Source organism: Lemur catta, chromosome 21 (genome assembly GCF_020740605.2).
Source record: "Lemur catta isolate mLemCat1 chromosome 21, mLemCat1.pri, whole genome shotgun sequence".
Taxonomy (NCBI): domain Eukaryota; kingdom Metazoa; phylum Chordata; class Mammalia; order Primates; family Lemuridae; genus Lemur; species Lemur catta.
In genome coordinates, this window is record NC_059148.1 from 21,059,571 (window position 1) to 21,086,404 (window position 26,834).

Sequence of the window (26,834 nt, forward strand, 5' to 3'; positions counted from 1 at the left end):
AGTGGAATCTTATTTGGCAATGAAAAGAACTGAAATACTGATTCATGCTATACATTGGATAAACCTTGAAAACATTATGCCAAGTAAAAGAAGCTGGTCACATAAGACCACATGTTATATTATTCCATTCATGTGAAATATCCAGAACAAGGACATCTATAGAGACAGAAAGTAGATTAGTGGTTGCTTAGGAAGGAAGAGATAGGGGGGAGTGAGAACTAAAGGGTATGGGGGGTTTTGTGTGTGTAGTGATGAAAATGTTCTAAAAATAGCTGGTGATGACTGTACATATTGGTGAATATACTGAAAACCATTGAATTGTACATTTTAAATGGGTGGATTGTATGATATGTGGATGATATCTCAAAGCTGTTTTTTAAAGAAAATATTATGTGGATACAATGATTAATCAAAACGTGGACTTACACGTGTAAAGCGCTTATCTGGTTAGAGTACACTAATATGTGTATTTAAAGCTGAATCAAAGAGAGAAAATGGTAAATTTTATAGAAGTGACATTTAGCTGGACTATGAGAATAGTTGGGATTTGGACATGGTAAGCAGAGGAAACAACATAAGCAAAAACAAAGTATAAAATGAAATACAAAGTCTGTATGAAAATGTAACTGAATATAATTCATTTTTTCCTTATTATAGAGTTGAAGAATTTAGGTTAGAGTAGTAGTTTGAAGCCGGCTTTGAATGTTAGTTAGGTAAAGTTATTCTTGATCCTGTGGGAAGTAGGGATACTGACAGTTTTTGAGTAGAGGAGTGATATCTGAACTATGCTTCAGAAACGATTATGGAAAGAACAGAAGCAGAGGAGAGAGAAAATGAATCCCATAGACATGGAAAGTGAAAAACAGATAAAAAGCAATATTTGAAGCAGAATTGGAGATTAATTGAATCTAATGAACATAGAAGAGTCAAAGTTAATGTGAAGTATATGTGAGCCATCTAAGGGATAAGCCAAATAGATATATGAAAATATAAGACTGGGGTTAAGATAGAGGTTAGGACTGTCTAGTGACATAGTGTCCTTTAAAACCATTAAGTGAACAGAAACTAAGATAGCAGCTTGCAGTCCCACAGAGGACATGGCAATTCCTTGGAGGAACACATTCATTTAGGGATCAGAGAGAAGAAGAACTATAACCAGAATAATTTGGAAAAACAGAAGACAGTTTCATGGGATCCAAGAGACATTTAGGTTTAATGGATTAACTTCAATACTGTCTTTGGCCTCAATAGCAATACAGTATTCCAGCAGGAAAAAGAAACAAAAAAAAAAGATAAAACTGAGGTTTAATTCCTAGAAGTCTTAGAGAGTTTATTTTAGAACATTTTTTATAGATCTATGCAACCAAAGATGGAGAGAGTATGCATTTTAAGAAAATTATGTAAAAGCGAATAAGTATTTAGAGAAAAAAAATACAAAGCATGCATGTCCCTAGCATGAGAAAACTATTTTCTAGGAGTGAATGTCTCCTACATTTGAAATTAGGTCATGAGGACGTTAATAAATACCTTATTTAAAACTACTTTCTTAGAAATTTAGCAACTAGGGTTCATATAATATCATAAGGAATGCTTTAGTTCACTGACGCTGCAGTCAGACTAAATTAGCAGGGTAGAGGCTGGGTACAGTGGCTCACGCCTGTAATCCCAGCACTATGTATGGAAGGCTGAGGCCGGAGGATCACTTAAGGCCAGGAGTTCAAAACCAGCACAGGCAACACAGCAAGAACATGTCTCTACCAAAAAAAAAAAAAGTTAAAAAATTAGCCAGGCATGTGGTGTGCACCTGTATGGTCCCAGCTGCTTGGGAAGTTGTGGCAGGAGAAATAGCTTGAGCCCAGGAGTTCAAGGCTACAGTGAGCTATGACTGACTGTACCACTGCACTTAAGCCTGGGTGACAAAACAAGACCTTGTCTCTAAAAAGAATAGAATAAAATAAAGTAAAACAAGTTAGCAGGGTAGATATACAGACATTTCAGTTACTGATTGGTTGGTGGGTAGATAAAATGTGATGCTAAATTCGAGCAAGTTTTTAGCTACCAATTAATCAAAGCATTCCACAGACAGAATCAGAGGGAATAACAAAAAATAATGAAAAGGGCATACAAGAGATTAGGATATGCTCAACAAAAAAAAATGTGAAAATGAAAGTTGATACCTTTTTTCTGGTTAAGCATCTAAAAATTATTCCAATATATATGTTTTAAACTATTATATTCTTTGACCCAGTAACTACACTTCTAGAAATCTATCCCCAAGAGAGCCCCTAAAACCTAGATAAGTAATAAATAAGTGCATGGATGGAGAAAAGTATGACAAATTGTTAATGGAGTTTTGCCCAGGTAGGATTATGGATTTTCTTCAAAATAGTATATATTTTCCTGATTTTCTATATTGGACATGTACTTCTTTAATAGATAATTAAAAAATAATCATTACTCCAAAAATGTGAGAGATTGGGTATAGGAGAGCTTGGGAAAGGGAAGGTAGGTGAATCAATGTAAATCATCATGCCTATTGGAAGAGCAATTCAAAATATAAGCCTTACTGACAGAGAATCAGCATTATTACGTACTGTCCGATTAGTCCTGTCTACTGGTAGCCTCTGTTGAGTTACCCTGGACACAAACCAGTAGAAGCCTCAACATAGATTCTAAAATCTAATGACATATTTGTCTCCTAGGTATTGCTTGTGAAAGAGTAGCTTGTGTCTTTGTTGTGAATATCTTAGCTTTTAAATTTGTCATCCAGAAACAGATAAAAATTAAATTTTAACTTTGTAATATTGTGTTTATAAAAATTTAAAACTACTGTGTTAATTATTTCTTTAATTTTGATCCTATAATTATATATTTTACTCTTCTTTTTCCGTAGGTGCACCATAAATTTAAAAGACTGAAGTTATGAAAGAGAAAAAAAAAGAGTGCTGCTAAAATGAATCTGAGCAATACAGTATATTTTGTACCACACACAAAAAGGTATTGTCCATAGATCTGTGACTTAGCTTTTTCCTAAAAAAAATGAGAACGAATTGTATTTTCTGGTTTTTCTATGATGAATTGTTATTTTTGTAAGAAAAATAAAAGGGAAAGTAAAAATATGAATTAATAAAATTGGGATAAAATATTCTGTTATAACAATTTTTGAGTTTCAAATTATTTCCTTATAGATTTTCATTCTCAGTTATAGCTTATAATTTTGAGAATTATTTGGTTAAAAGAAATGAGCTTACTTAAAGTTTCTTGATTCCTTTTATCTATTTTTCTGGAAATATATATATATTAACATTTTTTTGTTACAATACTTTCTAATTACATTTTGAAATTACATAAAAGGTTTTAAATCACTTTTCCTCTAATTACAGAAGTAATAGGCTTTGCAAAAATTTTAGAAAATACAGATAAGAAAAAAGAAAGAAAAAATTTAAAACATTACCTGAAATCCAACACCTACTTCAGAGGTTTCCCATCTTCACTGTCATGTTCCTTCTCTGCACTACGTACTTATGCCTCACCTCTTTCTCTAAAACAAAATAAACAAACAAGAAACTCCCTTGTATGAATGTATGAATTCCCAGAAGGATATTACTGGGTCAAAGAGCATACCCATTCTATTCTTCCAGTAATGTATGAAAATGATGATTTCCTTAAGTCCTTGCCCCCCAAAAATGTATCTTCTTTCTATTATTTTGCCTATTTGGTGGGTGAAATGAGGTACTATTATTTTTTACTTCTTTGATCACTAGTGAATTTACGTATGTTTCGTATCCAATGGCTGCTGCTATTTCGCTTTTGAATTTCCTATTTATCTCTTTTGAGTTTGTGTGTGGGTTTATGTGTGTGTATATATTCACTTCTCTGATGTTAAGAATAGCTTTTAACTGGCACATATTTTGCAAGAATTTTCCCTGCTTTATTTGCCTTTCAATTTTGTACATTGTATCTTTCTAAAACTACCTTATGATATATAACTCATATACAATAATCTGAACATATTTAAAGAGTGTAATATGTTTTAACCATCATATTTATCTGTGAAACCATCATCATGGTGGAGGTAGTAAACATGTCCATCGCTCCGAAAAGCTTTCTTGTGTCCCTTTTTAATTCCTCACACTCAATCCTTTTTACCCCTGCTCTTTCCCCAGGTTACCACTGATATGCTTTCTGTCACTTTAGTTTGTGTTTTCTAGAATTTTATGTAAATGAAATCATAAAGTATATACTCCTTTTTGTCTGACTTCTTTCACTCAGCATAATTATTTTGAGATTCATCCATGTTGTAGCATGTGTCAATAGTTCATTTTATTGGTGAGTCACATTCCTTTGTCTGCATGTACCACAGATTGTTTGTCTATTCTTTTGTTGATGGACGTTTGGGTTGTTTCCAGTCTGGGCTATTGAAAATAAAGCTGCTATGAACATTTTTGTACAGGGCTTTGTATTGACACACGCTTTCATTTTTCTTGGGTAAATACGTGGGAGTGAATGACTACATCGTGTGGTGGGTGTATGTTAAACTTTTGAAGACACTGCCAAACTTCTTCCCATGTGCTTGTACCGTTTTACATTCCCACCAACAGTGTGTGAAAGATCCAGTCACTCATCTCCTTGCCAACACCTGGTATGGTCAGTCTTTTTAATGTTAGCCATTCTAATAGGTATGTAGTAGTATCTCATCGTGGTTTTAATTTGCATCTCCCTAATGAGTAGTGATAGTAAGCATCTTTCTTTTGTCATTCATATGTCTTCCTTGGTGAAGTGCCTATTCAAATCTTTTGCCTGTTTTTAAAATTGTGTCATTTTCTTATTATTGAGCTTTGAGGATTCTTTATAATTTCTGGATACAAGACCATTATAAGATATATTTTGCAAAGATTCTCTCCCAATATGCTGCTTGTCTTTTCATTCTCTTAAATATCTTTCAAAAAGCATGCATTTTTAATTTGAATAAAGTGTAATTTATCAATTTTTCCTCGTATGGACTGTGCTTTTGGTTTTGTATCTAAGGCATTTTTTCCTAGCCCAGGATCACAAAGATTTTCTATGTTTTCTTCTAGAAGTTTTATCATTGTAATTTTTACATTTAGTTTTATAATCCATTTGGAGTTAATTTTTATATAGGGTGTCAGTATGGACGAAAGATCTTTTTTCTTACATATATGTATTCAGTTGTTTTCAGCACCATTCGTTGAAGACAATACTTTTTCTACTGAATTGTCTTTGTACATTTTATCAAAACTCAATTATCCAGAAATGTGTGGATCTATTTCTGGACTTCCCATTCTGTTGCATTGATCTACTTGTCTATCTGTACCCCAGTATCACACTGTCTTGATAACTGTGGCTTCATATTAAGCTTAAAATTAGTTTCTTAGCCCTCCAACTTTGTCTTCCTTTTTCAAAGTTATTTTCGTTATTCTAGGTCCTTTGCATTTTCATATTAATTTTATAATCAGCTTCTCAATTCTATTTCTAAACAAAAATGTTGAGTCTTCTGACCTATAAACACAATATATACCTTTACTGTGTCTTTAATTTCTTTCATTTTTATAATATAGTTTTCAATGTACAGGTCTTGCAAATCCTTTGTCAAATTTATCCCTAAGTATTTCATATGTTTGCTGCTACTGTAACTGATATTTTTTAAATTTGATTTTCATTTATTCATATATAGAAATAGAATTGAGTCTTATGTATTGATCTTATATTTTGTAACTTTAATAAACTCTTAAGTTCTAGTAGCTTTTTGAGATTCCATTGAATTTTCTACATAGATGATTATGTTGTTTGTAAATAAAAACAGTAACTCAGGATAAAGTTCAGATTTCTTCATATGATTTAAAAGGCCTCTTGTGATTTTACTTGGCTTAAGACCAACCAGCTCCATGCTTTCTCCTTCCAGCTCTCCCCTACATCCACATTAAATGAACTACTTTTATTTTCTGTAAAGAGGCATGCTTTTTCACTACCAAGTCAAATATAGACTGGGTCACCCTATAATATTCTTATATTAAAAACATTGTGGCTGGGCACAGTGGCTCACACCTGTAATCCTAGCACTTTGGGAGGCTGAAGTGGGAGAATCACTTGAGGCCAGGCGTTCAAGACCAGCCTAAGCAACAGCAAGACCCCCATCTCTACAAAAAAAAGAAAAATTAGCTGGAGGTGGTGGCACACACCTGTAGTTCCAGCAACTCAGGAGGCTGAGGCAGGAGGATCACTTGAGCCCAGGAGTTTGAGGTTGCAGTGAGCTATGATGATGCCACTGCACTCTAGCCCAGGTGACAGAGTGAGACCCTATATTAAAAAAAAAAAAAAAAAAAAGAAAATTTGCTTTGTTCCTCATAATACCAGTTATAACCATTTTGTCATGTGTGGCATTATAATTTAATGTCTGTCACCCCATTTGACTCCTAGCCCTTTTAAGGACAGGGACCACATCCCACTCTATCCAACACCCAGTACAGTGTCTGGCAAATAGTAAACATACAGTAAGTATTTGTTGAATGAAAGAATGAATTCGATAGATGGATGAATGGATAGTTAGGTTGATGATGTGCATATGCTAATGGCTTAACTAGACTAACCATATGAAGCAATATATTAAATACATTGTCACCTACAGCTATCATATCACAAGAGAAAAATGCCTCTTAGTATCATCAATTTTACTTCTTTAATTAATTACCTTCTCTTTCTCTTCTAATATTAAACCCATTTGTTCATGTTTTGAAAAATATTTCTATTGGCCAGTAACCAAATTTCTAGCTTAGTTATCTAGTTGGACAAGAAAGAAACACAGAGTTTCCTATGATAAATTTAAATGTTGAAATAAATAGATGGTTATCTGGGGAGGGGGGATAGAGGTTATTTACAATGAAAAATATAGATGAAAGGTGACATTTTGATATTTTTCAAAAAATGAAAAAAGGATCTACACCAAATAAATGCATGTGACTAATGACAGATCAGTACGTAAGCATGTCAAAATGATGTCCTTTCGTAAACAGAAAGTTTGAATTCAGAGAGTTTTGTATAGCAGCAGAATAACTTGCCTCTTTAACCACTTAACATAGTGGTTTAACACTTTAACACTTATCACAGCCTCCAGATTATAGCAGTTTCTTCTGGTGGTTAATAAAAAATTGCTTAATTACCTATGCTACTATATAAATATATCATATGTCAATCAAGAGCATGGGCTTTGCTGTTAGATTTGGATTTAAATCATAGTTCTGACAAATAACTGCCTTCGTGGCCATGGGGAAGTAGTTTGCCTCTCAAAGTCTTAGTTTGTTCTATAAAAATAAGATAACAAAGTCATTACATTATGAAGCTGTCATGGAGATTAAAGGCGATAATATATATAAGGTTTTTAGTGTTGCCTTGGCACATAGTAGTGCTTAATAAATATCAACTGTTGTTATTTCAGTATTAATTATACCAAAATGAATTTTTGTAACATTTTTAAGATATAATTTACGTATTATACAGTTCACTCATTTAAAGCGTACAATTGAATGGTTTTTAGAGTAATAACAGAGTTATGCAATCATCACCACAAACAATTTCAGGACATTTTCATCACCCTGAAAGCAAGTCTGTACCTTTTAGCCCTTACCCACCAAAACCCCCAGCCCTGGGTGACCAATAAGCTACTTTCTGTCCCCATAGATTTGCCTATTCTGGAAATTTTATATAAATGGAATCATAAAATATGTAGTCTTTTCTGACTGGCTTCTTTCATTTTGCATAATATCTACAAGGTTCATTCATGTTGCAGTGTATATCAGTGTATATCAGTACTTCATTCCTTTTTATGGCTGAATAATATTCCATTCCATGTATATACCACATTTTGTTTGTTCATTCACTCAATGGACATCCTACCTCCTGGCTATTATTATGAATAATGCTGCTGTAAACATTTGTGTGCAATTTTTTGTTTGGACATATGTTTTCATTTCTCTTGGGTGTGTATATATAAAACTAGGAATTTCTGGGTCAGATGGTAACTTGATATTTAAGTTTTTGATGAACTGCTAGGCTGTTTTCCAAAATTGCTCTGCCATTTTACATTCCTACCAGCAGTAGTAGAGGGTTCTGGTTTCTCCACATCCTCACCAGCGTTTATCTGACTATTTTGTTCATAACCATCCTAGTGAGTATGAAATGATACCTCATTGTGGCTTTAATTTTCATTTCTCTAATAACTAATGATGAGGTTCTTTTCATGTGTCAGTGCCCATTTGTTTATCTTTTTCAGAGAAATGTCTATTCAGATCCTATGCCCATTCTTTTATTTGGCTTATTTGTCTTCATTATTGAGTTGTGAGAATAAGATGCTTTTAAATATTAATTTATACTTGTATTGCCACCAGACAAAATGTGTTACAAATATTTTAATGGCAAACCTTATTTTTGTACAGGTACTGAAGGTTGGTTAAAAAAAAATTGTCAATGAGAAATAAAGCTGACTGGGATATCATAAAGCAAAGTGCTTGCAATACTGGTCATCATGCCTAAAGGGGTGCCAAAGGACCCAGAGATTGCTGATCTGTTCTACAAAGATGATCCTGAAGAACTTTTTATTGGTTTGCATGAAATTGGGCATGGAAGTTTTGGAGCAGTTTATTTTGTAAGTAATTAAAAGGAGTTGTTTAGATGGATCAAAATAAGAAAGTTTGAAATCTGCACGTTCTCTACACATAGCTGTTACTCATAAAATATGCTTGGTTTTAGTGTTTATTGTGCAAATTCAATGATAGAGGGCAGTAGTCATTGCAGAAAAGCCAGTTCCAGAATTCTAGGCTTTATTCAATTCAGTGGTATCTGTATCAATTGACCCTGCTATCAAGGCAGTATAAAAGTTATAAGCGTGAAGTTGAGCCTTGTCTATTTCCACTGCATGCTAAGTTCTTTCCTGCCGCAGGGCCTTTATATTTACTCTTCACCTAGAAAATTCTGCCCGTTGTGTCCCTATCCCTATCTAACTCTCGTTCATCCTACAAGTTTCCACTTAAGTGTTCATTCTACAAGAAACTCTTTACTGTCTAACCCTCCACCACTAAGTCGCGACTCTCCTTTATGATCTCATGACACCTTGTGCTTATACTTTGTTGCATTTATCGCAGTTGTAATTAAGCAATGATGCATAAGAGTTTTTGCTTCATATGTGTCCCTTCCCCTAAATAATAAGCATCACGAGAACAGAAATTGTGTCTGTCTTGTTCATTGTTATATCCCCAGGAACTAGTATAATATCTGACAATAGTAGGAATTTGATAAATGTTGACCTCTTTTTTAAAAAGCATCTTTACTATAAATATGTCATATATAAAGAAGTATGCACAATATACACACATATATATATTTAATATATAACTTAATAATTAAAAGGTAAATCCCTGTGTTTACAAGGGATTTACCCAGGTCAAGAAATAGAAATAGGTCAAGAAATAGAATACTGCCAGCACCCAAGAAGGCCCTCTGTGTCTTCCTCAGCAGCAGCCCTCTCCCTCCCCTTTAGAGTATCCACTATCCTGATTTTTATGGTTTAAATATAAATAAAAATTATTATTTTGTTGCTTTTCTTTATATTTAACCCACTTACTCTGTACTTATAAACAATGTAATTTGGTTTTGCCTACTTTTGAACCTTTAAAAATGGAAACATTCTGTATATATTCATTTGTGACCTGTTTGTTTTATTCAGAAATACATTCTACAGTCATCTTTTCCTACTTTATTTTTATTGCATTATATCTAACGCATCCTCTCGGAATCTCTCTTGGCCAGAGTCAGAGGGTGGTTCCAATCTCTATTTGACTCTTATATTTCAAAAAGCTGCCAGACCCTTCTCAAAGTTCTAATGTTTCAGAATGAATACAATAAGCCAAGCATGCTTTGAAGCTTACTAGCAAGCCATTTGTAATAGGGGCAAAATGAGACCTACCTTGTAGTAGGCTACACAAGACCTAGTGATTTATTTGCTTTGGGGGGCTAAATCCTTTCTGTTTAGCTAGAGTGTATGCCTTTTGAAGATGAGGACTATTTCTAATATTTCTTTGCAACTCTAAAGGCTGGCACAATCCCCTGTTTACAGTAGGTACTAAATAGATGTTATTTGTTGCTAACGATAGACTAGAGAAATGCTAAACATACTGAGTGGCATTGATACTGAAATGTAATCATTAACTCTATGTTGCCTGTATACAAAAGTGAATAGTACGGGCCCATATATAGCCATGAGGCACCAACCTTTTATCTATAGTGGTCAAATAGGTAATACCCTAAAAATGGATTTTCCCACTGGCCACAGTAATCTTTATATGTGTTACTCCTTAGTCACTGTAATAGATTCTTCCTCTTGTTGCTCATACCATTATAACCAAGAAAACTCTATTGACTCTTATTTGGACAACTGCGATAGCCTGCTTTAGTCTCTCTAGTGTCTGTTGTGCATACCTCAATGAGCTAGAAAAAAATGTAAATAGGATCACACCCGCCTTTTGCTATAAAGTGTTGAAGGGCTTTCCCCATTCGTAGGCTAAGATCAAAATCCTTACTGTAGCCAGCCTACAAGGTCTTTGGTGGTGTGGCCGTTATGTATACCTGAACTGTGTTCCCTCTCATGCTGGTTGCTGTAGCTTTTGATCATCCTTTGTAGGATCTTGCATAAACTGTTTTCTCTGGAATGTTTTTCCCTTCCATCTTCACCCTCTTAACTCCTCTTCATCTTTTAGCTTTCAACTTAAACCTCATTTCTTCAGAGAAGGCTTTCCTGATGTCTCTAAGTCACATTCCCCATTTTTGGTTCTCATAGTAGCACATACTCTTCTTTATAGCACATGTCACAGTTGCAATTTTACATTTGTTTCTGATTTTATTTTTGTTATTGTCTGTCTATCCTACTAGAGGAGTGATAGGTATGAGGTATGTTTACTCACGATTCTATCCCTAGCACTTAGCCCTAAACCTAACAAATTGTAAACAACTAGTAAGTATTTGCTGAATGAATGAATGGTGAAGAACTCAGAGAACTTGGTACCACTAATTAGTACTTTTCATAAGTCATAGTTGTGCTAGCAAACCATAAAGACCACAGTCTAGTAACCGATGTTTTCATACCTAAACACTATAATTCCGTTAGACTCTTAGTAGGTTATAGTGTTTACACAGAATGATGCCAAGGAATAAGCTTAACGTGAATTGTAAGCTGGCACAACTCTTGTAGAATCAATCAGCTGAAAGTATATGTTATATTCAGAGAAAATAGAAGTTATTAACTTGATGAAATATCTGTGTTTATATTTACATAAGTAATTCTGAAATTAGCATCAACAAATGAGATATTAGGAAACTGTATTAAAGGAAGACAAAAAAGGGCTGACAGTGTTCATTTTTGTGTTCACTTAAACACCTCTCCACAGTAGGTAGGTTTCTAGTGCTGCCTTGTTGAATGCAGCATATCATCCATAATCCACCTAAAGCAAATAATTTAGTTCTGTTTTTCTGGATATAATTGTTCTTTAGTTTTAGTTGAGGCTCAATAGAAAGGGCAAAAAGAAAAGTTTGTGTTTAATTTTTTATGTTTCTCTATAAAGTAGCAAAAAGTATATAGCTGGAGAATGCTTACAAAAATATCATAAACACATTGTAAGTTCTCAATAAATATTTTTTTAATCAATGGTCTTTGGAATCAATGGGTTAACAGTTACTGAGACCACTGAGACTATTGGAAGCATTAAACATGAATGTAAATTTCAAGATTAAAACTTGAAATGATAGAGGCCATAACCATTCGTAACACAGTACAGAGCACTGAGAGCTGACACCCATTGATAGCTCCCATCTCTATACTAAAACATAGATGTGTTTTTTTGTTTGTTTTTTAGTTTCAGTGTAACATGTTCTGACTTTTAGCCAGTATAAAGTTGTGTTAAAAAGTTCGTATGTTGGCCAGGCACAGTGGCTAACACCTGTAATTCTAGCACTCCAGGAGGCCGAGGCAGGAGGATGGCTTAAGCCTCAGGAGTTTGAGACCAGCCTGAGCAAGAGCGAGAACCCATCTCTACTAAAAATAGAAAAACAATTAGCTGGGCAGCTAAAAAAAATAGAAAAAATTAGCCAGGCATGGTGGTGCACGCCTGTAGTCCCAGCTACTCGGGAGGGTGAGGCAGGTGGATTTGCCTTAGCCCAGGAGTTTGAGGTTGCTGTGAGCTAGGCTGACGCCACGGCTCTCTAGCCCAGGCAACAGAGCGAGACTCTGTCTCAAAAAATAAATAAATAAATAAAGTTCACATCTGTAAAACAATCAACATGGAACTGTTTTTCAAATTTCAGGTCTCTGCTCCAGTATAGAAATTGTATAAACAAGTGGATGCATCAAGTTCAAATTAGTGGTTAATTATTCTGTAAATGTAAAAAATACATTTTTATTTTAGGCTGATTCTTTTTTCATGTCTCTAGTTCCAAGTAGCATTGATTATAAATAACCTCAATAAGCAATTAGATAATAACACTATCTGATTCCATTTGTGTAGGCTTTTTCTTTTTTTTTAAATAATGGTTAAGAATTTGTTTTTTAAAAGCCCTACAAGTTAAAATTTCTCGTTGTGTATTTCCTAAATCTTCCCCAAGCTCCTTAAGCTGTACGATACATATATATGTATGTATGTATGTATGTATGTATTTATGCCTAAAATATCCACTCATTTTTCTGATATAGTCCCTCTAACCTGTACTGTAATACCGAATTTATATCAGCATTTCTTTGTTGTTGTCATATAAACACAGTCTTAGCATTAATGTTTAAAAGTCAGAACAATGTGAGTGATTTTTGTTTTTAACAAAAGTCAATCTATCCCTTCTAATCAATAAAATATCTAAAGTATGCATTTGTGGAGTCCTGCAGATCTGAAAATTATAACTGGTGTATATCTTATTTATATATAATAGGTTCTTTTACCTTAGTGCTTGTAAAAAAATTTTTTTAGTGTGTTTTGATTTTCTTTGCATTTTGACATTCAGTAAGAATCTGGATTCTTTTTACATCAGTAAGTTTTTATTTATTATTTGAATTAACCTTTTTTAAAAAATCACAAACCATTGTCATATCTGAAGAGCTTCATTTTTCTTTTAAATTAGGTATATTTAAGAAAATGGTTATACATTTTCCTCTAAAATTGGTAACCTGATTTTTCCATGCATGAATTCCAATCTTTTACTTCAGAACCGCTGAGATAGCTTTATTGGTCCACAATAATAATATCATACAAGTGAAATAGCTTACTGACATCAGGGCTGTGGCACTGATGCAGAGATCTTTTAATGTCTTGTGTTTATTTTTCTAAAAATTTTAAGAAAAATAGTTAGTTTTAAATATCTTAAATTGAGAGAAAAAGACTATTACTTGAGTTATTTATGGTTTCCACGTGTGCTTTCAATGAATTGTTATATTTTGGGTATAGAGAAGACAAGCAAAGATAATTGTGAGACAAAACAACCTTTATAGATGAAAAATACAGAAATACATACATAAATGTGGGTATGTATATGTGTAATACATTCTTATTATAAAATATAAATAACCCTGAAAGTGAAAGTCCCTCTTAGCATTAATCTTACCTTCTGCTGCACTATTCAATACAGTTGCCAGTTTGGGACCAGCCTGAGCAAGAGCGAGACCCTGTCTCTCTAAATGATAGAAAAATTAGCCAGGCATGGTGGTACGTGCATGTAATCCCGCTACTTAGGAGGCTGAGGCAGAAGGATCACTTGAGCCCAGGAATTTGAGGTTGCAGTGAGCTATGATGACACCACGGCACCCTAACTTGGTGACCGACTGAGACGCTGTCTTAAAAGTAAATATCATTAATTAATCAATTCATGTTTCTAGTCAAATAAGTTAAACTGGCTGAAAAATTAATTTTTTTTCCTTCTATCCTCTTAACACAGGCTACGAATGCTCACACCAATGAGGTGGTAGCAATTAAGAAAATGTCCTATAGTGGGAAGCAGACACATGAGGTAAGATATAGTTGTATACCTAAATTGATATAAGCAAGTTAATATGAATCTTTAAATATTTTTTATCACAATTCTTCCCCCTCCCCCCTTGTGGAGCTTATAATAAAAGTTTCTGGAGTATTTTGTATTTTGTAGGACTTCTGTGCACAAATGTGCACATTAATAATTTTTTTAAGTTCCTAATATTCTAGCTCAATTTACTATGTTGCAGAATAAAACATGGGTACATGTAATAAATTTTTAATAATTTATTTGGTGATAGATTTGCATTTACATATACTCAAACTAAAGAACAGAAGTTTTAATAGCTTCCTCATTTATTAGATATTTACTTTTTACTTAAAATAAAAAGAATATTATATATGTATACTTGATCATAACATTATTTTCAGTTTAAAAATTAAAACATTTCCTTTATGACTTCAATAGAAATGGCAAGATATTCTTAAGGAAGTTAAATTTTTACGACAGTTGAAGCATCCTAATACCATTGAGTACAAAGGTTGTTACTTGAAAGAGCACACTGCATGGGTAAGTCTAAGGACCTCTATTATCTTTTTTTTCCCTATTAATTTTTTTCTTTTTCTATATTTATTTGATCTGTAAAATTATCAGTGCCATTTCTGTTCATTGACTTTTGTTATCAATATTTAATATTTGTTAACACCTCGGTGTGTCAGATGGTGTACATTCCACGAGATTAAATATGATATCTAGCTTGTTGGAAATTCCATTTGATAAACACTCAAAGAGACGGTGAAAAGCTAACATAATTTTATAATGACTTATTTGTAAAAGTAAAACGTATAGCCTTTTATTCTCATCCTAGAATTTTTATCTTCATTATTTTTCGTCCCCCACTCTAGTTCTCCAAAAATTTTGAATTGTGCTTTGTATTTTCATCACTGTTATTTTTACCAAACAAGGCCTACCATGTGATTAAAATAAAAGTCTTTTGTCCCATTTTATCTTCTTAGTATATTTTTACATGATTGTGTTTCTGTTTTTATGTTGGCACATTAAGCACCAATTAAAACTTGGAAATGTTATACTTTGTACTTCATCAAATTGCACATCTCAATTTAAAGTCCAGTTTAACTAGCACTTATTGAGTGCTCACCATATACCAAGTTCTTTCCTATATGGGATCTCTAACTGGAGAATGAAATTTTCAAACAGTATACTTCAGCATTTCTGTCCAAGCAACTCTTAAGATATCTATTAGTAGAGCTATCATTTCCATTCTGAAAAGAAGAAATTAAGCAAAGGAGTATCTCATTATCTAGAGATCAGTTCTCTGGCAATCTCAGCGGTCTTGAAAGAGTCAAGAAAGGGATTTCAAGCAGGCAGAATAAACGTCACAAAATCCAAGTGGTACATCTCATGTGTTTCAAGTCTGGAGAAAATCCTCAAAGCTCTTATTTGAAGCCCATTTACTCTTAGATTACATAGAGTGCTAATAACCTGGTTTCTGTCTACAGCTGATCTGATAGACCAATTAGAAGGAGCTCTAAGGAATTGAGTCATTAAAGACATGCACACAGACACAAGAATAAGTTGACCATAAGGAAGAAATCAAGGAAGCTAGAAGGCAGACCTAATAATTTAAAGGCAGGGTAGCTAGAGCTGTTTAGTGTCAGGTGCAAACTGCCAACTCAGGTACCCTTGTGTGCTAGAGTAACAGGGAAAAAAATATTTGTGACAAAAATGCTGAGTTTTTTAACATATAATTTTTAAAATAAATTCAACTGTGAACATGTTCATTCCATTCAGTTTTAAGGTTCTACAGTTCTATGTTCATATTCCATATACTCAGCTTAAGGAAGTCATATATACATATTCAATTACTCAATTTAAAAAATTAGAAAATTATGTGATAAAATTTAGAAATGTTTCCATCAAAATTGATTAAAGAAAAAAGGCCACATAAAAGGATAATATTCATTATAATATTTACTTATGTGGAATCTTTCATTTCACAATAAGAAATAAGATTATTATTTCTGAATCTGTTTTTAATGTCAACAGAAAACTATAATAAAGTTTCTAAACTTTAAACTTCTAAACCTGTCATATTCTAAAGTATTCCAGTAACGCAAGGTACCTAATATATAAATATGTTTTCATATTAATTTTTTAAAAATGAATCAATATGTCAATATGGGTTATGTCTAGTTGATTACAGGAAATTTATATTTCATAATGAGCATATGCTGTATTTTAGGGTAACAAAATAATTTGTAGTAGTGTGGGTGCTTGCGTGTATATATGTGGATATTGGTCACTGAGCACTAATAATTTTGACTGTAGCTACAAATCAATAGTCTTAGACACCTAAAAAATATAGGATGAGAGTACAGTTTTCACATTTTTGCTTTTAGAAAGCCTCCCATGATTGTAAATCCAGTAAATATCAATACTATTTTATAATAATATTCTAAAAGTATTTTAAGATATAAATTTATTTTTTTCATTATTATTTTTTTTGCGAGACAGAGTCTCACTCTGTTGCCCAGGCTGGAGTGCAGATCATAGCTCACTGTAGCTTTGAACTCCTGGGCTCAAGCCATACTCCTGCTTCAGCCTCCCAAGTAGCTAGGACTATAGGAACATGCCACCATGTCTGGCTAATATTTTATTTTTATTTTCTGTAGATACAGGAATCTCACTGTGTTGTCCAGGCTGTTCTCTAACTCCTGGCCTCAAGCGATCCTCTTGCCTTGGCCTCCCAAAGTGCTGGGGTTACAGGTGTGAGCCACCATGCCTGGCCTTAAGATATAAATTTAATATCTTATCTCTCAGGGATTCAAGCTAATGTAATGATACATAGCAGGCTATATCTGTAGATTCAGTTCAAAATGATATCTGTTTCTTATTTATAACTTTTTAAAATGTGAAAATAAGGAATTTACTACTTACTGGTTTATTTTATTTAACAAGTACTTTCTAGTATTTAAATAGTATTTCTCAGTATAGATTTTACTGGCTCATGTATGTGTTTGCCACTTTCTAAATTACAAAGTTTAATTTTTAGTACAACCTAGCCATTCTAAATCCTTTTTGAAACAAGTTAGTAAATAAATTGGTGATCTTAGCTTGACCATTTATAGTAAATATTTCTATTTCTAGTCCCCTTATAATCTTTAGGCTAATTCCAAGTAAGAAATAACAAAACCTGAAATGATGAGAATTATAAAAATCAATTAGTGCCAGATGACCAAAATTCAGTCTAAGTTCAGGTTGGTCAAAATATTTATTCTCTTAGTGTTCTTAGTTCCTTGGTTGGGTGGCTGGTTGGTTGGTTTCAGCAGTTTCTTATTAACCTTCCTTGTTCTGATTATTTTAATCTGTTACAGTTGGTGATGGAATATTGCTTAGGCTCAGCCTCTGATTTGTTAGAAGGTAAGAATGAAAGCACTATATCCTCCCTTCTGTTTTACTTTAATCAAAATGTTATCTACTGCTATATTAAAGTGTGATTTATACAACCTAAGTGGATGATGGCTTGGACTTACGGGTGTGTGGACAAGCTATGCAAACTTCATCTCTGCAATGTCACTGAAAGTGTCTGAGTGATGTTAGCAGCCTTCCCACTGTTTTAGTTCATGGCCAATCCACAGCAGGTACTGCTAAAATGTTTGGCTAATGTGGTGTGGTATGTGTGGCCAAAAACATCAAATTCATGTGTATGTATGAAAGAGAGGCAGATAGTATCAAATCATATTGAAACTTAACCCTTTCAAATTTCTTGACTGACCCACTTCTCTGCAAATGCTGTTATAACCAGAGGCTGTGTTAAAAATTTACGTTAAAAAATATCTTACGTCATCCTTGATCTCTGAATAGAAATTGCTCATTAGCTGCTTTCACAAATAATGAAAACCTGTAGTTAGAAGGGGTAATTAAAGATGGCTTTGTGGTAGAGAAGAAGAATGTAAACTAGAACACTCCAGGCATTTAAATGTTAGAAGGGACTGGTAAATTTGGGCCTGGTTAATTCGAATTCATGGGCTTAGACTTGCAACTGATAAGCAAATTAACGATGCATCATTAAATGAATATCAGTCTTTCTTTGTCTTATTTTGTTTTGAAGGGTCATTTTGTTTATTTTTATCCATTTGGGTTTCCTGTTACCCCATCATTTGTTGCTATTCTTTAGAAAATATATATCCTGTGTATTTAGGTGACTGTGTTCCCAAATTGTCATTTGAGAAGGTATGTAATTCACTCTGGTATAGCTGTATAAAATAATAAAGAGTAATGAAACTGATCATCGACTCCTGGCTTCTTTTTTTTTTTCTTCCTCAGTTCATAAGAAACCACTTCAGGAAGTAGAGATTGCTGCCATTACTCACGGTGCCTTGCATGGGCTAGCCTACCTGCATTCTCATGCCTTGATTCATAGGTAAGATTAGAGACCAGTTACGTTTTCATTTCAGTTACAGGACTATCTATTTCAGGAACCTTGAAAATTAGTGCACGCTCCAATTTTTAGGGTGCCTAAGGATTTATGGGAAGCAAATAGATTCCTGCTGCTTCTTGATGTAAGGAGTAAAGTTACCAGAATTTAGCTTCTATCTTTCAGTCTCTCCCATATATCCACAAAGACTTACATCGTGTCTGTTCGGTAGGCAACTGTTTTCCAGGCTGGGTGTTGCAGGAAAATTTGAAAAAGGCTCCAGCAATCTTTTGATACTGTGTCACGAAGAAAAGAAAATTAACCTTTCTTGTATATATCTATTTCTTAGCCGAGTTCTTCCTTTCCTATTGCAAATAACAAGTTAGTTGTATATAAATATATGCTGTTTTATTACTTATAATGTTTTGCATTTCTGTGGTCTGTAGAGATACTTAGGAAGGTACTATCTTTACTGTATTTTGGCAGATGAAGAGACCGGGGCTTAGAAAGATTTAAATAAGTTACCCATCGTTTCATAGCATTCGAGTAATAAAGTAAGGATTGAAACTCAAATTTCCTGACTCCCAATCCAGAGCGTTCTTCTACCACACCACCACTCTCCTCCCTGCCACCTATCTCCCTCCACAAACTTCTCCTGAAGAAATATTGTTATTACCAATCTTTTCTTTTCTCAATAAAGAATGTTAGTACAGTTACTTTAATGAATGGTGGGAAGAATAGTGGAATATTAGGTGGATATGAAGAATCTGAGATGGCTCACAAACAAAAGAAAACACTTGTCATTTCCTAGGAAGAAGTGAAACTCTTAGGTCACAGGTTCCCCTTTTGTTGCTGTTTTAATCATCGCAGAGTGGCCGTCACCAGTTACTGGTACTATAAAAGCAGAACTTCCTCAAGATATGCAGACCAAAATCCTGCCAGGAATTTGGCTTATGTATAAGGATGAAGAATGAACCTAATCATATCTAATAAATACTGACAAAATTTACCATAATGTCTGTAGATTTGACAACTTTTTTAAAACATATCCCTTTGGTACCAAGGTGTTACTACTGAATGCCAGCTTGCTTATGGTGATGTTGCCTGCTCTTATTTAAAGCCCCACAGTTCAGTTTTTTTTTTCTGCTTTTATTACCTTAACTTGCACGTTAATGTTTTAGTCTGTATTATGCTTTATCTTCTTTAGTGTGTAAAAGAAGTTGAAAAGACAAAAAAAAACTTTTAAAGAATGTTCTCAAAATTTAAAAATAAATACCAGTCTCAGATTTTTATTATTTTGATTTAAAAGACAGTTCAGTCTTCTAACTGAAGATAATAGAGAAAATATATTTTTCTGTTTTAAAGAGAAATAAATAATGCTTTTTTTTCTTTAGTTCTCTCTGCCAATGCCTAATGTCATCATGAGGAAGGAAACTGAATTTTCAAGGGAAGTTTTTGTAAAAGTTGTTTTGGGAGCATTTGAACCTTATCATTTTCAGCTTGACATAAGTTTCCCTCATCCTCTACTTTATCTTCTCACTGCCCATCAACTTCCAGCTCTTGGTTTCTACTACTCATTACACCTCATGTCTTTTTTTTTAAAAAAAAAGAATAAGGACTACATCCACATCTTCTCATTCTAAATTATCATTCTGAAGAATGAATTTTTTAAATCATATTTTTAAAACTTTTTGCTGCATAAAACATCCAATAGCTTTAGTAGTAACCACTTGAGATTCTTTGTAGTAATAACAATAGAAATGCAATTTCCTAACCCCTAATCCTTGTTTGTTTTGATCTTTCAGGGTCTTCTTTTTACTGTACAGTGTTATTTTTAAAATAACACCTTCTATATAACATGTACCCTCAAATGCCTTAGAGTTGCAGTTACAATTAAAGGCAGAGAGAAAGGGTCACAGGCAAGAAAGAAAAGGTATGTGCATAGTTGAGGTTTATTGGTAGGTAGTCAATACAGAGTCATTACAGGTTTGTTTAGGCTCCAAAAATGTCACATAATTTGGGGGGGAAAAAAAGGCAGTTACAAATGGCTCCAATTTTTCCAGCACAAGGAATACTGTTAATGACTGGATTTAGCATTTAAAAATATGCTTTTGTAAGTGTAGCAGCTAAATACGTTTCCTTGTCTGCAATGTCTGTCTTTTTTCTCACTGTATTCCCTCCCTCTGAAGAAAGCTCTACCTTTGAGTAATTACTATGACCTACCTGTAAGTACACCCAGGAATCTGGGCCCCCTTACAACATACAGTAATTACTAAATCCCCTTCTGGCTATCTGAGCAAGGTTTTTTTTTTTTTTTAATAAACTTTTTTGTCTTATTAATTGCATGCTCTGACCTATTCCATAATCAAAATTGAAAAGTCATTTTCTAACCCTCTTATTTTTTCCTATAGGGATATTAAAGCAGGAAATATTCTTCTAACGGAGCCAGGTCAGGTGAAACTAGCTGATTTTGGATCTGCCTCAATGGTTTCACCTGCCAACTCCTTTGTGGGCACACCTTACTGGTATGTAGAATTAGACAACATGACATAGTTTTAAAATATTCTTACACAAACAAGATGGACCCATGGCGTTGGTTATGTTTTGTTCTTTTACAGCATCTTGCCAATGTGCCTCAAAATGAGATTTCATTTGAGAAGGATAGAAAACTCACTAGCATAAAAAAGGAATACTCTTAGTATAAAATTTATAATGACTTTTAATTGTTCAAATGGGGCTGGTGTCACTGTGTGTAAACTGAGCAGGATTATCAACTCACTGTCCAACCTCAGGTTTTAAATTTCATTTGTGGTTTCTTTTGAACTTTTCTCTTGGGGCAAAGTGTCCAGGTAAGGAGAAGGCAGCTTCTTTAGCCTTCTCTGATGAGCCAACAAACATAAATCTTACCTTTTAGGGAAAGAAATCCAAGTTCTTGTCTGTGTTGAGTTCTCTGATACATCACCTAACTTGTCATTCTGACTTAGAGTTTTTTTTACCCTATTCTGTTCCAGATTCCTGTCCTTCCTTGCATGGATACATTGGAATTTCATTATATCTTAGAGAGTGACTTACGTCCCTGGAAAATTACTTGTCTACTAAAAAAATTAGCTGCTATTTGAATTTTTTCCCATTATCATCAAATAGCTTTTACTAAGCAACTGCCTACACACAGTAACAGAGCACAGTTCTGTTCAAAGCATATTAAACTGATATGGCCCCTGCCCTCCTAATGCAAATGCATTATAGACAAACAAGTAAAGTAACATCCATTACCATAACCTGTTTTTTATTTTCCTAAGTTTTACTATCCTTGGAACACTGATTATGTTGCTTTATGTCATCCCATAAAGTACTTTTTATGGGTAGGGTGCAGTGGCTCATGCCTATAATCCTAGCACTCTGGGAGGCCAATGCAGGAGGATTGCTTGAGCTCAGGAGTTCGAGGCAAGCCTGACCAAGAGTGAGACGTCATCTCTACCAAAAGAAAGGGGGAAAAAAAATGCACACCTGTAGTCCCAGCTACTTGGGAGGCTGAGGCAGAAGGATCACTTTAAGCCCAAGAGTTGGATGTTGCAGTGAGCTACAGTGATGCCCACTGCACTCTACCCAGGGTGCCGGAAGGAGACTCTGTCTCAACAAAAACAAACAAGGCAACTGAACACCCCTCCTCACAAGCCCCAACCCCTTCATATAAAAAAGTAAATTAAAAAATTATTTTTAAAAAGTGTTTTTTATGTTTAATTTATTTAGTATTTCATGTATAGTAATCCTTTACAAATCTCTATGAGGTAGCTATTAGAATTCTCTCAATTTTACTGATGAAGAAACTGATAAACAGATAGGTTAAGCAACTTACGCAAGATCAACCTGATAATAAAGGGTGGAGCCAGGATTTATTGAAAATAATGTATTGTTTTATATAAATCACCACGTATATTTATATTTTGAATAGTATTTTTCAAAATGATTTATGTAAGGAAATAATATCAGATAAAAATTTTAGAGTACCCTTAAGAATAGCTATTTCATTGAATCACTTTATTAGAGGAATTTTGTTTTTAATTTACAACTTAAGTTTTGCACCTTATGTTTGATAGGATGGCTCCAGAGGTGATCTTAGCTATGGATGAAGGACAGTATGATGGGAAAGTTGATATTTGGTCACTTGGGATCACCTGTATTGAAATGGGTGAGTAAAGAGTTATTTGTTTTCATTGTATTTTTGAGAATCACTCCTTGTTACAATTGTCAATTAACTCATCTGGCTGTTATTTAAATGAATTACTACTTTTTGTGTGCCAGGCAATGTGAATTTATTATATTTTCTATACTCTTATATAACACAGAAGATTGCTTTTTCTCTGCTACATTTTCATGTTATTAATTAAAGGAGTTTAAGCATATATGGCAGTTAGCAAACATGGAAATACAAGACAGTAAGTACTAATATTTGAAAAATATCCATTCTCCAGTAAAAATATACATCCTACCTTCATGATACTTTCCATTACCTTAACTTATATTCCAATTTATATTAGGGAAATCCAAAAAAGTAATAGAAGGCTTATCAAAGATCTTACCCCAAAACTGTATTTGATCCACATAGAGTGCAACCTCAGAGAAAATTTCATGGTAGAAGATGCCCCAGCTATAAAGTTGTTCCCCAAATATTGTGGCAGTTATCTAAAATTGTCTAAAATGCCGCAAGTCTCTCTTCTCTGGTTGTATATTTTGAGCTTTAATATATCTGGAAGTTATCTCTATCCAGTGATGTACTGGTAAATATAACAAATGAATCTCTTATGGAGAGAGAAAAAGCCCTGATGTGTGGCATTTGCCAATTTCTGTGGTGTAAATATTCCCACTATAGCCAATTTCACACTACCAGTGCTATATCACGAAATGTGGAATTGGGAAAAGGTGTGCACAGTGGGCCTTCCAAAGCCAGTATGAGCAAGCTCCAGTGTATCACTGCCATTATCTAGATATTTGTATAAATTTAAAATCAAAATGTTAAACTTTTTTAAAATCAGTTTTAACAAAAATCCTTTGACTTTGTTTTTTCAGTTTAGAATTTAATTTCATTTACTTAATTGTATCCTGGTTTCCAAATTGACCCTGTGAGAATTTGAGTTCCAGTTTGGTTCTCAGACTATGGTTTTCTCTTTCCCTAAAAGGTTTGGCCTACAAAGAAAATTTGAGATACTTAGCATTACATTTACAGTGTTTCATTGACCCTTTTCAAAAAAGCAACATATGGTAAAGATACACCATGTATCTTTTTTTTTTTAACATTAAAGAGAAATTAATTTTAAGAAACAGAATTTGGGGAGGAAAATCAGAATATTTATTTTTTTCAATTAGGGTAACAGATTCACATGGTTTGTAAATCAAAAAATATAAAGATAAACAGTGAAAGGTCTTCTTCTACCACCAGTAAAAAGTAAAACTTTAAAACATTTCAGAGAAGCCCCCCATGCCTCAGTTTCTCATCTGTAAAACAGAGATAACAACTGTCGAGCTTCATGGGGTTGCTATGAAGATTAATGATAAAGCACTTACAACATGGCCTGGCATATAATAAGCACTATGTAAGTGTTGTTATTATTACTCTAGAATACCTTTACAAGTATAAGGAAGAATTTTTCTAATCAATATTTTAAAAGCATAGTGACAAATATGAAAAGTTTTACTACTTTATAAAGCCATATAAAACAAAAATTAGAAGACAGTTCATGGACTAAGAGAAGATCATTGAAACATATCTAACCAACAGGGTATTGGTCCAGAATTTATAAAGAACTCTTACAATTTCTTTATCAAAAAGAAAAAGCCAAACAGCCAGTAGAAAAATGGGTAAAAAAAATATGATTAAGCAGTGCATTGAAGAGGAAACCTAAATAGACAACAAACATCAGAAGATACTTAGCCTCATTAGGGAAATGCAAGTTGAAACAATTTCACATCTATCGGATTGGCAAAAGGTTTTAAGTCTGAGGATAATAAATTTAGGGATGTATCTAAGGAAATTTACATTCCTGACAGGAATGTAAGTTGATATAACAACTTTGAGTACAAACTGGCCAAATCTCGTAATACTGGTGAGGAGCAGTGACCTGACACTTCTAAGTGTATACCGTAGAAAAATCTTTACACACATACAATGGGAAGTGTGTACAAGGATGCAACCTTGTCTACAGTAGCCAGAAAAAGTGGAAACAATCTAAATTCTTACCTAAAGGAGGATGGATAAATTATAGAACACTATATCACAGTTAAGAATGAGCTAGATCTACATGTATCATCATAGGTAAATCTCAAAATCCTAACATTGAATATTTAATGAACAAAGAAAATTGCAAGAGTATAAGTACAGTATGATGTCAATTATGAAAGTTTTATAAACTCCTTTACATATTGTTAAGAGCATATATATATATACTCAATAAAGCATAAGAATCAGATGCTAAAGATACAATTTCAGAATAGTAAACTCTAGAGAAAGGAAGGGGGAAAAGAGCTATATCTACTTTCTTATTTTTTTGTTTAGAAGAAAAAAGACCTAAAAAAATATGACAAAATAATGATAAAGCTAAGTGATAGGTGTCTACTATAATGGTCTACAAAGTTTTATCTATTGGAAATACTGAACAATTTAACTTTTTAAAAATTAAAAATAAATATACATTCCTTTGTGGGGCGGAACTACTCTGCATAGTATAGAGTGAAGAGTATAGAGTAAGTTTTAGAATTAAACACCTTGCATATGAATCTTCATGGTACCAACACTTGGCTGGCAGGACCACTGTGCATGGCTGCAACATAATGCCATTAGGCATTTACATAGTCTAGGATGTAAATGATACCTCCTGGAGGTGGGTGACATGTTGATTCTGGCTATGGGATCTTGGACCATTTTCTTCCCTAATCCTCAGTTTTCTCATATAAGTGAAAATAACAAGGCATGTGTCATAGATATTTTTAGGCTTTGAAAAGATAACTTAGGTAAAGTATTTAACATAGTGTCTGTCACCTAGCAAATGCTCAATAACAGCTAATTGTAATCATATATAGGATTATTTCTAATTTTTGTAATTTATATTTTAGGAAATAAAAACCAAAATTCTCCTTTTAACGCTGACATCATAGCAGCAACTCCTTAGTTATGACATTTCAGAGGATATACCACCCGAGTTGAAGCTTATAGCTAGTCAATGCCCACCCATTATTTTAACAAGTTTTTCTTACCAAAATTCGTCTGAAATGTAATATGGATTCTGCCCTTTCCAGCCTTCTTCAGTGTAACGAACAACATATACCCTTTTATGATAATTCAGGATCATCATCACTTCAGCTTTGTACTGTGTAGCTGTAATGATGACAAGTTTCAAACAGCGATTGACATTGGGTGAAATAGTAACAGGTCCCAGGAGATACCTTAGTACTTCCTCTCTTGAGACAGCCCCTGGTATGTGCTTACTTTCTGATTTTAGGTATAAAAATGAATTGAAATATGTATAGCAACATGCTCTCTATATCAGCCTTTGATTGCCTTTTATAAAATGATTATTGAATTAAAGGATAAGATATCCTTTCCCAAATTGTTGTTTTATGCTCCACAACAGCTATTCCTTTAAATTGATAGGTGGTAGTATCAAATTATGCTAAAGAGCATAGACTCTACAGTCAGATAGACTTGAGGTCTAATTCAGCTTCTACATTTTCTAGTTGTATGATTTTGATCAAGTTATTTTAACTCTGTGAAATTTGCATAACAAGATTCCCCACCTTATGGTGATTGTCTGGATTAAATTAACATATGGATTTAAAGTGTTTACTTTTATATCTGGTGCATAGTATGTGCTCAATAAATGTTAGACATTATCAGCACAATCCTGAGATACATAGTAATTTTTAATCTACGTTTTAACATCTCTTAAAACTAGGAAACAACATGTTAACTACAGTTAATAATAATAATGCTTTGAATACTTGAACTTGCTAAGAGCAGAGCTTAAATGTTTTCACAACAAAAAAAATAGTAATTTTATGAGGCGATGGATAAGTTATTTGTGGTAATCAGTTCACAATGTATACGAAAATCAAAACAGCGTGTTGCACCTCTTAAATAAATGCAATTTTTATTTATCTAAAAAAATCCAAGCAATTTTTTTAAAAAGTAGGACTTGTTTTATAGGTATCAGCATCTTATAATTGGCAGCATTTTTCTAAGTTACACATAAGATAGTCGGTGCATAATAAATAGTGGTACATCTTATAGTCAGTGACATCTTAGATCCAAAGAAATATGGTAGTTGCTCAGTAAATATTCACAAAATAAAATTGTTACCAAGGACATTTAACTTCTCGGCAATTACTTAAA

The 26,834-nt window shown here is 33.5% G+C and overlaps 1 protein-coding gene across 2 annotated transcripts in view; it reads left to right on the forward strand.

The window, feature by feature from the left end:
* TAOK3 (TAO kinase 3) overlaps positions 1-26,834 on the forward strand; it is a 162,457-nt gene that overhangs the window by 75,153 nt on the left and 60,470 nt on the right. For both annotated transcript variants that reach the window (XM_045535034.1, XM_045535035.1), the window contains exons 2-9: positions 2,894-2,997; positions 8,451-8,659; positions 13,981-14,052; positions 14,482-14,583; positions 17,409-17,454; positions 18,361-18,457; positions 20,863-20,976; positions 22,549-22,640. In XM_045535034.1, the coding sequence (XP_045390990.1) occupies positions 8,540-8,659; positions 13,981-14,052; positions 14,482-14,583; positions 17,409-17,454; positions 18,361-18,457; positions 20,863-20,976; positions 22,549-22,640 (643 nt within the window). In that variant the 5' untranslated portion in view covers positions 2,894-2,997; positions 8,451-8,539. The remainder of the gene's footprint in view (positions 1-2,893; positions 2,998-8,450; positions 8,660-13,980; positions 14,053-14,481; positions 14,584-17,408; positions 17,455-18,360; positions 18,458-20,862; positions 20,977-22,548; positions 22,641-26,834) is intronic.